General features: G+C 39.0%; 1 protein-coding gene across 1 annotated transcript; it reads left to right on the top strand.

Annotated features, from left to right (window-relative positions):
* Nucleotides 1-1,012: 1,012 nt before the first annotated feature.
* Nucleotides 1,013-2,993, top strand: cks1b (CDC28 protein kinase regulatory subunit 1B). The gene is made up of 4 exons (XM_085149055.1): nt 1,013-1,169; nt 1,376-1,443; nt 1,603-1,730; nt 2,264-2,993. Exons 2-4 carry the CDS (start codon nt 1,385-1,387, stop codon nt 2,311-2,313), a joined length of 237 nt encoding a protein of 78 aa, XP_085005181.1. The 5' UTR covers nt 1,013-1,169; nt 1,376-1,384; the 3' UTR covers nt 2,314-2,993.
* Nucleotides 2,994-16,404: the final 13,411 nt, after the last annotated feature.

The raw sequence follows: 16,404 nt of genomic DNA, 5'->3' as shown, positions 1-16,404 counted from the left end.
TTTTAGATACACATGTAGGGTGTTGAAAATGCCCATAGGTGTGGAAATGATAACATTAGACTATAAATTATAGGCTGGTTAACTAAAACTAATGTTGCTACATACATGAATAATCTCTGAGGTCTTCCTCTTTCTGGCAGCTCCATATTCAGTAACTTTGCCCAATATATCCACTATCCCTCCTCTGAATATCTCCAAACCATCTCATCCTTGCCTCTCTAACCTTCATTCTCGATGCTATTCTTTCTTCACATATCAATCTTCTCCACCTACACGTTCTTCACCTCTATTGTGCAAAGTCTATTGTTTTGGACGGTTGATCCCAAAGTATGTAAAAGTCATCCATCTTTACTACTTGCAGACCTCCACCTCTCCAGGCTCTCTTCCACATGCTTCCAGCTATCACTACAGATCACAGTGTTATCTGTTTAATTATATATATATATATATATATATATATATATATATATATATATATATATATATATATAAATAAACTACTACTACTGCTGCTGCTGCTACTACTACTACTAATAATAATAAAAAAAAATACGGAAACTTGTATAATATAAACTCTTATAAAATAAAAACTAAGATACAATGAGAAAATGCATGGAAACGAACTGAAGTGAAACGGTTTGAAATGTTAAAAACGTAGAGCTAAAATAAGAAGAAAAATAGACCTCCTTCACGTCACATTTCTCTCAATGGAATAAAACAGTGTCAAAAACTATAATAGACTTAAAACTTTCTCACGATATCCCCGCTAAAAACGATTATAAGCTCAGTCTGGGACTGGTTATGTAATCACACCAAAGCATGTCAGGACAGAATTGTGGTCGAACTTTGGACTGAAATGGAATGTTAGTTTTTTTGTTTTTTTTTCCCCCAGATTTTTCCACCCTGATGACGAATTAGGAAATCAAAGAAGTTACGTTAATGTCCTGCGACAGATAGAAGTAACCAATAGCAGACGAGTTTTTCCGTCGTATTGACCAATAGGACGAGGCGAGGTCTATTTGAACGGCGAAAAGCGGGCTTGCACACATTCGAGAGGGAAACAAAGAGAGAGCAAACAATTCGTCGCTGTCGGAAGCGAACTAACTGGAATAGTTGGCTTTTTTAAAATCTCTGGGAAAGTTTGTTAATTAGAAAAAACAAAACAAAAGGTAAGTTCTTAAACTTAACTATTCGTATTGGGCATTGACAACAACACATATTTTGATTTTAAGACGATAAATACGCACACCTGTTTTAAAGTCTTGTCGACCTAGCTTGAATGGATATAGCATAGCTACACTCATGTAGCCTTCTTTTAGCTTCTTGCCTTTTTCTCTAATTGTGACTGTTAATGTTTAAAACACATTTCCCACAGGGTACCACCATGTCTCACAAACAGATCTACTACTCTGACAAATATGACGACGACAAATACGAGTACAGGTACGTAAGACATGCTTTTACGACATGCAGTTAAATTAAGTTTTATTAAGATGACTCTTAGCAGAAAATGGCATCAGCTCATTACACGACACATGAGTATTTTTTTAAATGCCCAACACAACTGCGTTGAGAATGTAATACTACCTTTTTTCCCTGCAGGCATGTAATGCTACCCAAAGAGCTTGCCAAGCGTGTTCCCAAAACCCATCTTATGTCGGAGACCGAGTGGAGAAACCTTGGTGTCCAACAGAGTCAAGGATGGGTGCATTACATGATTCACCAACCAGGTAATAACTGACAGCGTCATGATTTTAAATATTGGTTTGGTAGTTTGTGCTTGCGGGTGGGTGTATGGTGGTGTAGCTTGTTGATCATATTGAACTGAAACTTGAGACAAGCTGTAATAGTTCATGGTGATCATTTTGCAGCAAAGGCCAACTCAAAATTAGACTAAAACTGCAGCTGATCACTTTGACTACTGTTTTTCTCACTCTGTGACGTTACCTTTAACTAAAGGTCTGAGAATGACCAGGTGGCGTAGTAGTGTATTGACCAATCAGTAGGCTAAAACAAGGAATTTAATTTTACAGAATAATTTAACATTTAAATAAACTAATTTAAAACTTAGGTTTCTGCAGTTGAGGTGATGCAGACTAGATGTCATTGCTACTGGATTTTGTGGCCCAAAAAAAAAAAAAAAAATTCCGTCTGACACGCCCTATTTTAATTAAGAGTTACAAGAGATGTTTGCCCCCCCCCCCAAGACTCAAATTGCTACTTTCCACAAGATAATGAACCTTTCTTGGTGTTCCTCCTCCAGAGCCACACATCTTGCTGTTCCGACGCCCTCTGCCCAACCCAAAATCATAAAGGAGATTCTCTGGGTCCTTCAGGGACATCAGTCTACCATGTCGCATATCAACTCATCACCATGCTCTGATTGCCATGTCGGCTGATTATGCTGGACCTGGAGAAGGACTGCTGCATTTATGAACAGTGATTATGGAATGGATTGTGTTGAAGGAAAAAAACTATGACCCGCCTATTTTGGGGAAAAGACTTCTGCATGTGTTAAGAGCAACACGACGTTTGCCAGAAACCTTCAATTCAGCTTAAACTGTCCTTTTTGACTTAACCTGCCCATCTTGTGAACATGCTTGGATTTTTCCAGCTTTTTAGAACGATTGCTGTAAGATGTGGGGAGTGAAACTTGATCAACCATTTGAGTTATTCTAAGTGCTTTCTGGGTTGAGCTCTAGCAGAATAGTTGGATCCTAAATTGAGTGGGACTTTGAAGCCACAAATCAAGGTTTCAAAGTTTCATGTTGCTGCTTGGTTAAAATGACACTGTAGACTGGCATCTAATGACATTTTGCCATATGCAGATGAGGGAAAGCCTGCATTTGAGTTTGATAGATGGTAGTCTTGACCCAGTTTTCTCAAGCATGTATATTAGTTCTGGCTTAATGTCTGGGTCTATACCAATGAGCTGCTCAGTATTTATGAAATGTTTTGCCCTTTCTGAAATAAATGTAATCTTTTAAATCTTAGTGTGGACTTGTTTTGATAGTGGCAAAGTGGCTGGTTTACTGATCTCAAAAATGCAGCATGAACCTGAATGAGGTTGGTGGGGGGAAATCTTTACAACATAGAGTTTTGTGACATTTTCAGCTCGAGCAGAGTTGAATTCAATAAATCTATTTTGGTGTCAGTTTGTGAGGAAACAAATCTGTATGAAGCACTCGATGGCTTATCTTGAAATTCACAATTGCTACAGGAAGAAGCAACAAGATATTTGGAGCTCATAACTGGAAACCTACCAATTAACTGACTTTTGCACCATAGCATGCAAATCTTAATACTTGAACTCCATCAGATCCTGAAAAAACATCTCCATGAACAACTTATTGCATTGGTTGAAGCACTGAATGAGTGATGCATTTGATAAGGTTTTTACTACATAGGGAGTTTTGATGTTTCCCCAAAAGGCAAATAACCCATGCAAAATGATTGCAAAGAAACAGCAACTCTATCTTCTCCAAATATGTATATAATGTCAATGACTTCCAGCTGACATCCACCTACACATCAACTGCAGGCTGATTTATCAATCACACTTAATGTTGTGGAAGTTATCCCCCAGAGGCCCATTCTGAACCAGGTTAGCCTCTATAATCCTGATAAATTGACATGGTTCTGCTGTGTGGGCTAAAATAATCCGATAACACACTGATGCCTGTAGCATTAAAATTTTTTATTCAGGATGCCTATTACCTTGCCAAAATTTGGTCTCATCTATAGTTAGTAGCGGTCATTATGCAAGTGTTTTTTTTTTTTTTTCTTTTTTTATAAATGCCATCTTTTCAGTTTGTATAGTTTGTCTCCCCCCAAAGCCTTGGACCCAAGACTGACTTAATGTGCCTCTCAAATAAGTGCGAATTATAGGTGCTTTCAAATTGGCAAATGTATACTTTTTTTTTTTTAAAGCTTGCCTTATTGCCTTACCTGTCGTACTGTAGTGTGGCAAGCCCCGCTAGATTAAAGTGTGATCTCACAAAATAGACTTGTGTGCCAGACAGCTGACTTGTGGCATTATGGTGCACAGTTGGTGTTCTTCCAGTGGCAGTCATACAGCATCTGTTGTCTGACACTGTGACTAGACTCTCATTTTTCTTATTAGTTGCTTACAAACCACCACCAGTTCCTGCCGCTTAATGTGCAGCATGTGTCTCATCTACGAGTTGCTTTCTCTGGGAGTGTTTTCCTGAACGTGCATGTTGTTACGATGGCGTACTTGCATAAAGGGAGAGACGGGCACAATGTTTGCCACACATTTAGCAGTTATGCTCTGTGTAAAAGGTTAATGGATTATTGTTGTACTAGGGGTTTTAACCACAGGGATCAAAACCAGAAATGAGGCTGAATAATTCAGAGGACTTGTTTTGCAAGTTATTTATGAACCAACTTCAGCTGCTTGAGTTTAGAGACAAAAGCCTTGATAGGGTGAGTGGTGTAAGACTTGCTTCACTAGAGCGAGAATGTTGTAGCTTCAAGATCTGAAGAGAGGCTTAAACCTGCATTCTTCCCAATGGCCTTTTAAAAAAACAAAAAACAAAAAAAAAAAAGTGAGAATGTAATGAAATTAATGAGGTGATGTCCCTTTTGTTTTATTGATCTGTGACCTCAGTAAATGCTTTCCTGAAATGTTTGTGGCGTAAATCGGTAGTTTAAAGTCTTATTTAATACAACATGGTGTTCATTTTATATATTATAGAACCTGTTAGGGTCAAAAAGGAAAATTGTGCTGCGTTCAGAAGTTGGATGTCAGTAGTAGCAGTGAGGAAAATGTTACAAGATAGAGCCTACTTGGTACTCTTTGTATGGTTTAGTGAATCACAAATACATGATGGTGGAGGTACAGATTGCATGTTCTACAGTTTTACTATTTTTTTTTTTTTTTTTTTTATACACTCCGCCTCTCTTGGATAGGAAAGACGTGGTTGATGTGGCTTCTCTGACTTTACGAGTAGGAAGTGGACTTGAAGGGATGTTCCAGCTCAAATTTGGGAAGTCAGGATGTCTGACTTTGTCTTTCAAATGGAACACATTTGAAATTGAAAGAATGGTATACTTTGCTACGTGACTAAAAAGTCACTAGCCCATGACAGTGGAGTATCCTTCAGTTTCTCTGCCCCTCGTTTGTCATGTCTTTGTTTCAAACAAGCAGATGGCAACAGCAAAAATACTGAGTTTGATACTTGACAGCAGAATTTTAATAGGTCCATTTGTCAAATAGCCTAACTAGTACTTTTTCTCTCCATTAATCTGTTTATTATTTTTTGATCATTTGATCTCTTAAGTGTCAGATTCTGAGAAACTATAAACAGACTTTCAAAGAATAATGCTATCAAGAAACTGGAGAAATTTAAGCTTGCTTACTGCATTGCTGACTGCTGGAAAAAAAAGTAAATTTTTGTTTGCCTAATAACTTTAGCTCTACTGTGTACACAATTAGAATCACAGTGCATCTAAAATCAGATCCCTTCAGCTTTAACATTTCCAGGTTAGAAAAAACAGCTGTTGTGAAAACTTCAGGAGAGAAGTTGCGTGAAGTTGAAAGAGGTCGCGGAAAGGTGGATGAAATCAGAGCATGTTAAAAAATGAATTTTCCCTCTTAACTTAAGAGTTCGAGTTTCCTAAAATGCAACAATGTTCAGTTTTACAGATTTCTCACTGACGAAGACATCTGGCATCCTATATGAAAATATGGATGTATGAAAATATAAGTAAATCACAGACCGAGCCAATGACAGGTATTTACCACTAGTATTCTATTAAATTACACTTTTTCATATTTACCATAGAAATTGTTTGTCCATAACAACAATGTGTGTGTGTGTGTGTGTGTGAGAATTAACCGAACTTTTCGGGTTTTAATTACAAGACAATGTCCAGGTGATTATTGTGGGAAACACTTGACAGTTGTTTTTAATATAAGTACAGTGAAAAGTCTTGCGTCACACTTCATTTCTTTGTATTTTGCCAGGGAAAGTGAGACACGAGATTTATTGAAACATAAATGGAACTACAGTAAGTAATCTTCAGGAATACTTCTACAGGCTTCTTAGAGGACAATTAAAGCTCTTCCTTGGATACTGGCTGCCTTTTTTCTGCTCTCTGTCATGGTTATCCCACACTTCTTCAACAATGTTGAGCTCTTGGCTCTGGGAGGCCAGTCTTTGACTGATAGTGTTCCAGTGTGTGTTTTTCTATCCAGGTGTGCATTTACTGCACTGGCTGTATCTTCGGAAACCATTGTCATGCTGAAAAATTAAACTACAGATAGCATTGCACGTGCTGATACAAATTAGCACTTTTCTCTGTGCATAATGTTTTTGTCAATTTTAACCAGATCATGGACACTGCTGGCTGAAATGGAGCACTAAACCATGACCGAACCTCCATCATGTTCTAAAGATGGCTATAGACACTGTTGTACCTCTCTCTTGACCTCTGCACATATTGAGAATCATTTGAACCTAAATTTGGATTTTGAATTCATCACTTCCTGAGAGCTGCTTTTACTTATTCTAAGTTCATTTCTTGTGTATTTTGGCATAGTTCAGCCAAACATTTTCCCTAATTTCTTAAAGACATGGCTTTCAGATACTAGTCATCTCCTGTAGATTGTTTTGTAGGCCTGCCTCTTATCCTTTTTTCCTCCGCTTATCTGAAAGAAAGTTGCGTTTTCACCAAAGTCTGGCTCATTGGAAGTAAAACGAGGGGTGTTACTTATTGCACAATGCTGTAGGTTATTAGGAAACACTCTGATTCACTGGTGTGGTCCACTTAAGGTCAAATTGAGCTGCACGTGATAAAATATTGACACCCCTGGTTTTGGCAGTCAAAAATCGATCATTTCTGAGAACAAAGAAATGAAAATAACAGGTGTTTACCATCCGCACCAGATGCCTTAAGCTGAATGGTTTTAGTCACAAAGTGATGGACTCATTCACAGAGAAACAAATGAAAAAGAACCCCCTCATCAAATACAGCATCGTGTCCAAATGTTTCTGCAACCATCCACAAAATCGTAGTTGCACACTTTGGACTGTGGGGGGCAGTGCAACACAGGTATAAAGCAGAGGGGCTCATTTACATTAATTCAGCAGGTATCTTGCATATATTCTGCAATGAACACAGAAAATAAACACAAATGTCTGACTCAGTGTTATATTAGAATTAATCTGCATCTTATGTTTGCATGAATCACACTTTTAAAACCATCTCTGAACTGTAGGCTTGTAGTGTCTCTGTGGTTAAAAGCAAACGTGTTAGTGTGCAGGTCCCCGACGCATGCAGACTAACAGTGGGTGAAAGCAGCTCATGGCAACAATCGCGCACTGTGGGTAGAAACTACACAACTTTGGAAGTCAGAGGTAATGGAGGAAAGAAAATGTTTCTTGAATTACAGCGAAATGTCTCACAGTTTCTGTGAAATGTTTTACAGGTAATAACTAGGATATGATGGCCAGCAATCTGTGCCTCCTGCTGAGATTCAGAGACGTGTAGTGGGCAGAATAAGACGTTTGGCGCCTTAAGGTGGGAAAAAAACCTTGACTCTGGGCCAGATATCTATGAATCATGCTGAAAATTGGTTCCTGTGGAATCTTAAAGGTAAATGGTAACCTACACTGTACTCTCAAAATAAAATGGTGAACCAGCTTATGAGGCCGACGACCTTTTCACTGAAACTCGACCAGTCAGCACCTTATAATATTACTAAAATAACTGTGGTCATTTTTAGAGGAGGAGATTATTTCACACTGACTTCAAGTCCAGGAAGGAAACACGGAGCGAATGAAAGCTGAAATTAGAGCTTCAAACATCGATAATTTTCATTATTGAGTAAGCTTCAGATTCTCCTCACATATAATTCATGAATAATTTGCTTTAGGAAATGTCAAACAAACACTTGTGTTCAGATTTTTCTGTTTCTCTGACTACCCATTCTAAAACCCAAAGATGCTGTATATGGTCTAATTCAAAAACTGGCACTCAGTATTTTTTTTCCTTGAAATTAATTTAGAAATGATTACTAAAGCAGTTTTAGATTTCATGTAATCTAGCTTGGGTCGTGGGATGGCTGAAACCAATTTCACCTGACATTAGGTGAGAGGTGGTTGTTACTACATCACAGAGGTAGAGAAGGACAACTATTCACCATTAGTAAAGACTTTGATCCTATGGAAGTCAATGAGAAAACTGTTTTCTCTATTGACCTCTACTGATGAGTTTTTGATCTAGTCACTCGTTTTGGAACAGATTGAATAAAAAAATGAAGTCTATTATGTAAAACAGTGTTATCTGTGGTATGAAAGTGCATGCTTATTAGCTAACAACTAATCCCAGACAGAACCGCTTTTGTTCTGCCTGATTTTTTTGAAACCAGGATGGTAAAAATGGAAACGCTCATTTAAAGGCTTTAAGACGGGACTTCAGAAAGCTGACATCATGGCAGCTACATTTTATGTCAAGATTATTTGTTAATACCAAACTGTAGGAAGGACCTGTATTGACACACTTGGTTGCATTCCTGGGTGTTTGAGCTGCTAATCTATTCTTTACATCACTTCTGGTTCTCACGCTGTCAAACTTAAATCTGTTGTCATCGCTCTGACCTAGTCGCCACCTTATCCACCTTCTATGAGCTAATCAGCTTCTGTCTTGTGTGCTTAAAATCTCACTGCCTTTCAGTCATTATGCCTTTCAGACTTTCAATCATGCCACCCACCTCCTCTCCACCACAAATAGAAGTCCTTGTCTAAGTCTCCACCTGCTTCACCTCTGCCACCACCAGCGTGTAGACCAGAGATATCAAACTCTTTTTACATAGAGGGCTACATACAGCCCACTGAAAGTGAAAATCCACTTGTGTGAAGGCGTTTAACTACACACATTTCAACAGCACCCCTCAGTTTTTCTACATGATAAATGTGTAAAATTACAGAAAAAGTTGTGGAAGCTCACGGCCCAGACTCTCCCACATTTATCAAGCAAAGTTTTTGTTGATTAATGTAAACTTTCTCTTTTTTTAACCTAAATTTCCGAAGTCAACAGTAAAAAACAGGAATTTTTCTCTTTAACTATTTAATAGTTTATTACTTAATTACTTTATTATAGTATGAATGTCTGTGGGGACCTCTTCATGAACAAAAATAGCTAAAAAATACAGTTAAAGTCCCAACATTTATGGCCTGCAATCATATTTTACAAAGCCTTCCAGGGGGTTGAATTGGAGTCTTTGCTGGGCCAATTCTGGCCCACGGGCCTTATGCTTGACACCCCTGGTCTAGACTCTGGATCCTACGGAGCCCCGCAGGGGACATGGGAGAAAAAAAAAATTAAGACTGACTTTTGCGAGATCTCGCAAAACAAACTTGGGATCTCGCAAAACAAACTCGGGATCTCGCAAACGTTTTAGCCGCATTCTTCGGACGCTGGCTCGAAGCCGACCGGGAGGTCGAGGCACGATGTGCCGGGAAAGCGGTGTTCCTCCCGGCTGTAGTAGGTCTCGAGCTAACGGGAAGAATGCGGCTAAAACTTTTGCGAGCTGTTGTAGGGAGAAGTTAGAAACTCCAGACAGAGGCCCCCACCCAACCTGAATCTTGGTAAAAAGGCATGTATTTGTATAGCACTTTACTTAGTCCCTAAGGACTCCAAAGCGCTTTACACTACATTCAGCCATTCACACACTGGTGATGGCAGCTACATTGTAGCCACAGCTGCCCTGGGGCGCACTGACAGAGGCGAGGCTGCCGGACACTGGCACCACTGGGCCTTCTGACCACCACCAGTAGGCAACGGGTGAAGTGTCTTGCCGAAGGACACAACGACCGAGACTGTCCGAACCGGGGCTCGAACCGGCAACCTTCCGATTACAAGACGAACTGCCAACTCTTGAGCCTAGATCGCCCATGGATCTTCTCATGTATCTTCTCTTTGCCTCTTTACTACTCATGATAAAACACAAGGCTTCCTTCCAATTCTCAGAAAATCTTTTAAACTAACAACGGCTGAACTGACCATATCTGTACCATTAGTTACAAGAAAATTAAGCATGTCTGACACGTTTCCCATTTGTACAAAAATCGCCATTGCCCGATGATAAATTGCATTTTCCCTTTTGCATCTTTCCTTTTCAGTCTAAATGTAGAAAATGAACAAAACACAGGAAGCCTCGGGTGAATATCTTACTTTTAAAACTTCTATAACTCAGTGTAAAGATAATTATATTTTACTTTGGTCTAGTAACCCCAACAGTAATATAAACACAGGGCTGAAACAACCTATTTCTACAAAGCAAACTTATCTCAGTGTTGTGTATCAGTGCTGCGCTGATCCAGCATTTTAAACAGAGCAATCTTTAGTTAAATTCTAACCTCATACCCACTGCCAGGATTTTTCCATGGCTCAGATTTGGGCCTTTGGTGACAGCATAATAAGTATTGTTCCATTGTTCCATGTACAGTTGGCCGTTGGTCAGTTTCCTGTTTGACAGCACTTGATGAATTTTCTTGTTATTTCTGCTGTTTTGTTGACCAATATTATTCCTTAGTGGTAAGCCTCAACTATTATTTCAATGGTGGTGATTTTCTTTTGGCTCTGCTAAAAATTCCTCTCTGCAGAAAAACTGTCTGAAAACATTTTTGCTGACCTCCTGACATTTAATGCCTCATCCTCTTGAACGATGCACAGTTGGGCTCCATGACCCTGTGACATCACTGTTCGGCGTGTTTATAGGTGCAACAGCTCACCTGGGGCATGTTCAATCTGAAAACGGTGCACAATATTGTTTTTTTGCTTTTTCTGGGTCGAACAACATGTTTCCTTGAAACTGTGCACAATGTGATTTGAGATAAGTTTCTCTTGTGGTGCGTGCGTGCGTACAGGTTCTTACTATCTGGGTGGGGACCAAAATCTAAAATTTACTATACTGGACCAAAATCCAGGTCCCCTTTTCTCACTCAAAATGTGGTTTTCGTGTCAGGGTTACAATTGGGTTATGGTTAGGTTTAGGGTAAGGGTCAGGATTAGGTTATATTTGATTGTTAGGGTAAGTGGCTAGGGAAAGCATTATGTCAATGGGATGTCCCCACGAGGATAGCAAACCATACGTGTGTGTGTGTGTGTGTGTGTGTGTTTCAGAAGTGCTGGCCAGTCAGGATAATCTGCTGTACAAATGTTTTTCAGGGGTGAATGCAGTCCTTTCTGCATCCAACTATGTCCATCAGTGACTAACTAGTCTCTTCTGTGATTGATTAGTCATTAGCTAAAGTGGATGCTCATTAGCTAACAACTAGTCAATCACAAGTCCCAGTCAGACTTGCACTTCCTGGTCACATCTGATTTTTTGCAACCAAGATGGTAAAATGGAAACACCCATTTCAAGGATTCAAAATGTGCTCAGAGTTCAAACATACATTCAAACCTACTGTAGTGAAGGTGCTACTTATCAGTCTGGTGCTAAGTTACTCTTCACAGATAGAGCTTATGTTCACTCAGTCATTAATCTTGTGTTAATTCTGTAAAGACTTGGTTAATTAAACAAGTAAAGCAGTAAAAATGGTATTTCACTTTGGATTGTGATAGCAGTGATTGATTAGAACTGTTACACCATCGTACGATTAGGACACCAAATCGAAATGCAACATGACAGCAAATATTTCATAAAACAGATGTGTGGCATGGCAGGCAGGATTTAGACTGAGATGAGGGACATGAGGTGGTAATGCACTCAAAATTAACTTTAATGCTGTAGTTCCAATCCACAGATAACCAAAAATAATGATAGAAAAAACCTCGAACACCAAAAAACCCAGTGGATAAAAGACTCAGGGACAGAATCTGAGTTCTATATCTTTATTATTAAATCACTTCTTACCTCAATTAAAAAAAAAGACAATTTCTGAAAGACCTCAAAAGTGTCAGTAAGTTTAACCAGAAAATTCAACTGAAAAGAATTAAGAAGGTGTAATGGAGGACAGCGAGGTGTGTAGATGTGCTCAGTTAAAGACATGAAAAGAGAACCAGAGGAGGAAAATTTTGAAAACTGCAAAAAAGAAGAAGTTGAGACACAAAGAGACAAAGCCAAACTGGGCAAAAAGGTAAGTCTTCACAGGAGCAGGTGGAAGAGAGACGTGAATGGGAAAGAAATTCAAAAAGGGAGGAATCGGAGAAAGAAAGACATTAGGAGAGCAGAGAAAGAAGGTCAGACAGAGAGATGAAAAGTGCTCTGGCGAGAAGGGATATTTATGTCTGGGTGTCGTCAGCACAGTGGGACACCTCCTGAAAGAAGCCAAGTTTGATACAGAGCGCGAGAGATGAGAGAGCGCTAGTGTTTGAAAGATGGCTGATGGAACAAAGAGCCCAAAATTGCTCCATTAGACTGTCCAGAAAATCATATTCTAAAAATGAAGCATGGAATAATTTATAAGACTAATCTATCAAAGTATACAAAAAAGCCACTTGATTGGAAGTCATTCTAAGGTTAATATTCTGTGAAAAAACAAACCGTCTGTGATAAATTAATCTTTTAATAATACATTTCACAAAATGTATAATTCAGCTAATATGATTTACCGATTTTCCTCAGACTGATTCTGTCAAGGAAAGTGAAAATATAAAAATGATCTCCCAGCCCTAAGACACACAACATGAGACCTTGAGGCTAGAAGGGCAATTCTGTCGAAATGAGTGCTGTAGTGTATATTAAATTAAAGATCCTGGTGGGATTTGTCCAGAGCCAAAGGCACAAAGCTGAGCACATTTTAGAAGACAAAAAGAAATGAAAAAATAACTCGTTTTGGTATGAAAAGAGCATCTGAAAAACCCTACTGTGAGTTTTTCATATGCCGTTCTTTTTTTCTATTTAAATGAAAATTTAACAAAAAGGGAACGTCAGTCATGGCGACAGCTTAAGTGTTGCATTATGATATTTAACATTGTTCAGTAATTGTCAAATCTGGATACCTTATTCTGCACTGCTCAAGAAAAATGCAAACAAATATGACAACAGTATCTCGTATGGTGCACGGAATATATTCTGTCACTAATCTATTGAAGCTGAATCAAATTTCAGAGTTTTAGATAGATACATAGGTCCAGTTTTAACCCTGTGCAAACTAATTAACATGCTTTTTGTATGGATCCTATTACAGCAGTTGAAGTTAGCTCAAATATATCACAAAGCACACCCTGGATGGACTCCTGCCACTCATTCTCAGGCCAAATCAGAACAACCAATTACCAACATGCATGTGTTTCAATTGAGGAAAGAAACAAGAGCATAAAATCCAAACTTTGGCAGGCAGAACATTAGCAAATTTGTGCCACCTTTAATAAAGTCAAATTTAGATATCTTTTCTGTCATTTTTAAAATGCATTCTTAGTTTTAACCTATTTTTATATATTGTTTGGTGTGACAGACCAATTCGACACTTGTCTTCCTGTATCTCAAATATAACAGAAGCAAAGAGCAGTCATCTTATGGTGCCTCACAGATAAAATATCTCAGCATTAATCCAAAAATCTCAGGTTCGTTTTTCATAAAAGACATATTTCATATTTGCCAAACACTGCATGGGAGAAGTGTTCCTCTATCTGCAACAAGTGGCTCGTCCTCATGACAGAATGAAAACAGTAATGTTAACCAGCTGCAGTCCTCCTGGGCTGGCAGATGTGGATCAGTATAAAGAAAATGATTTAATGATTTAATTTGCTGTTGGGCTGATTGGGACAAAGGAGTTGGACTTCTGTTAAGTTCCTCCCCTTTTCATGTCATTGAAGCAGAATGAAAACTTGAATAAGATAAATATTTTCCTGTGACTGCTGTTATTCTTTAAAATATAGCACATTTTCCAAGGTAAACATATTTTCAAGGGATTTGGTTGGAAGATAACACTTTGTCTGTGGACTCTGTGTCTTTGGTCTCTTTGTGTAACCTCCGACTGATTCTACAATGTTGAAATGATGGCTCTGTTGGAGCCTTTGTTTGCAGTGCTCTTTGTTCTCCTTTTTGCTGAAGGCAACTCTTTGTGGCTCCTCATGACTGCTTTTGTGACCAATAATATACTTTTCTGATGGTAGTGCATATAAGTATAAATGTTATAATCACTGACAGCCTTTACCCAGAACCGCATGGCTGTTCAGTTTCATACTATCTTTACTGTTGAGGGTGCCAAACTTGGCCTAAATTCTGCAATTAGTTCGTATAGGGGTTTAAATGTGGCTTAATTGTTTTTATTGAATGCTTCTTCTTCTTCAAAAAAAAATCCAACTACTGGAAATTGCTGTAAAATGTTAAAGCCTCCACCAATCACCTCCACCAATCACTGCTGCTGTTAAAAGGTCCTCTAATGGAGTCTTCTGGTCAGCCATTGATCTGGCCTGAGAAATGAGTCCATCACCTAGTGATACTGATTTTAAGATGTTTGGTTCCGGGCACTTTTCTGGTTAGCTGTATTGATCTAACCTTGCAGACTGCTCATTAGACATGTTTGCGTAACAGCAATACTATGAATTGGCCTTTTGAAAAGAATAATGAGATTGGCAGGAAGAGTTCTTTCGTAAGCCGACCTGTCGGGATAGCAAGTGTCACACTAAGTTGTATAGCAGAAAAATCAGTAATGCCAGTCGATATGAGCGGCAGGGGTCAAGCTGCCTGTCCTTAAAGTGCTGTACAGTAAACACATAACCCAGCATTTCAAGGTATCATTCTTTCCTCACCATCATTCAGTGGCGGTATTATCCAAGAATATTTTCAGATTCAGTCTCTTGAGACTCTGTTGAAAGGAAAAAAGCTCAAAATGAAATCAGCCTTAAACAATGGCTCGTGTATTTTCAAGAGCTCTTTGTAAGAGGTGAGTTATAAATCAATTTTAGGATAGGCTGAGCGCTTTATCTTGATTTCTAACCTTGGCAGATCCTTTAGGGGTCTTTTAAACATTAGTATATTTCTTGCACTGGCAAGTGGCGGTCAAATCGTCTGACTGCGCTCTTTATGTAGAACAAGGCAGCTCAATCTGAGGTGAATCGGGGACTCACTCATATAAATGAGGCATATTAAGCTGCACCTGTTGATGTGTGGTTTGGAGCAAATGGAGTGCATGCGAGTATGCATGGCATATTGATCTAGCTGGAGGAGAGCTGGAGAGGACTTCCACATGGCCTTGAGGTGTGAGATGCTGTCTGGACCTAGAGACTGCACTATTGATCAGCATGTCGAGTCTTAAGTAGTCGCTCCATTCAGGCCCCTTGACAGTAACCACTTCCAAAATGACAGTAATCAATGGAAATGGTTAAATGACCCTCCACACAACTCAAATATTATGAATTGCCTTTGCAACAGTGGATTTATCTTTGTGAATGGTGGGGTACTGGCTGACTTATTGACCACTCGTGAGGCTACTTATCCTCCCTCAGGGTAGACACTGTGTCAAGCTGGGGCTTAGTGTTTATGAACTATACCCACGGTGAGTCAGCAGATGTTTACTTCTTTTCCCTTGCTGCTGCAAAATACCCTCTTTGCATGATAGATAGACAATATAGGAGCCATTTCCCCCTTTGCACTGCTCACTGCTTGTAATCCAAACACATTTGAGTGTGATGGTTGTCAAATGGTGGCGGGTAATCAGACAGGCAAAAATGAATAATGCATCACAATATGTCTGGTTATCACAGTGTTGATTATTGTCAGAATGAACCAAAGTACTGTTGTTGAAGGGAAAAGATGTTCAGCGCAGCTCTTTCACTTTGTCCGAAGGCAAATATACACATCTTCATCCTCCCCTATACAGTTCGAATTTAATGTGGCACTACACCCAAAAGTTATAAAACGCTAGAACTGCAGTTGTCAGTTCCTTCCCCATAAAGTGTAAGCTCAAGAGGCAAGAAGGTAGTTGAGTCGTCTATCACTTCTCTTTGCCCCAGTAGTGCAGACACATTGACAAACAGTATAACACAGACAATTGAGATTAATACAACCGCAGAGACATACAGAAAGCTCTGGACAACTACGTTCCAGTGATCAAGCACGGAGAGGAGATATACAAAGGATGTGCACAATGAAAAAGTTACAAAATTAAAAAGATAAATAAATAAAAAGAGCAAAAGTGGCAAATGGGTGCAAAGAAAATGCCCTAATTTGCTTCAAAAGGACATGGAATTTCGTAAGTGCTTTGCTGATTTGTGTGAATCATTACAGCGAGAAGCCAGTTTAGGGAGGAGGTCTTCCCACATCAGCGAGAGTGAAAAAGACGGAGTGAAAGCGTGAGAAACTGATTGTAAAAATGGCAGCAGCATTAAGCCACTAAATTGTGGCATGAAACAGAAAATGACATTTTATTGAGAATTTAGCAATTAGTTAAAAAACAAACAAAACAAAAACAGTCCACACTCGAT

This window comes from Neolamprologus multifasciatus, chromosome 22 (assembly GCF_963576455.1).
Source record: "Neolamprologus multifasciatus chromosome 22, fNeoMul1.2, whole genome shotgun sequence".
NCBI classification, from domain to species: Eukaryota; Metazoa; Chordata; class Actinopteri; order Cichliformes; family Cichlidae; genus Neolamprologus; species Neolamprologus multifasciatus.
Note: the sequence above shows the minus strand (reverse complement) of the source record. Positions and strands in the feature narration are given on the sequence as shown.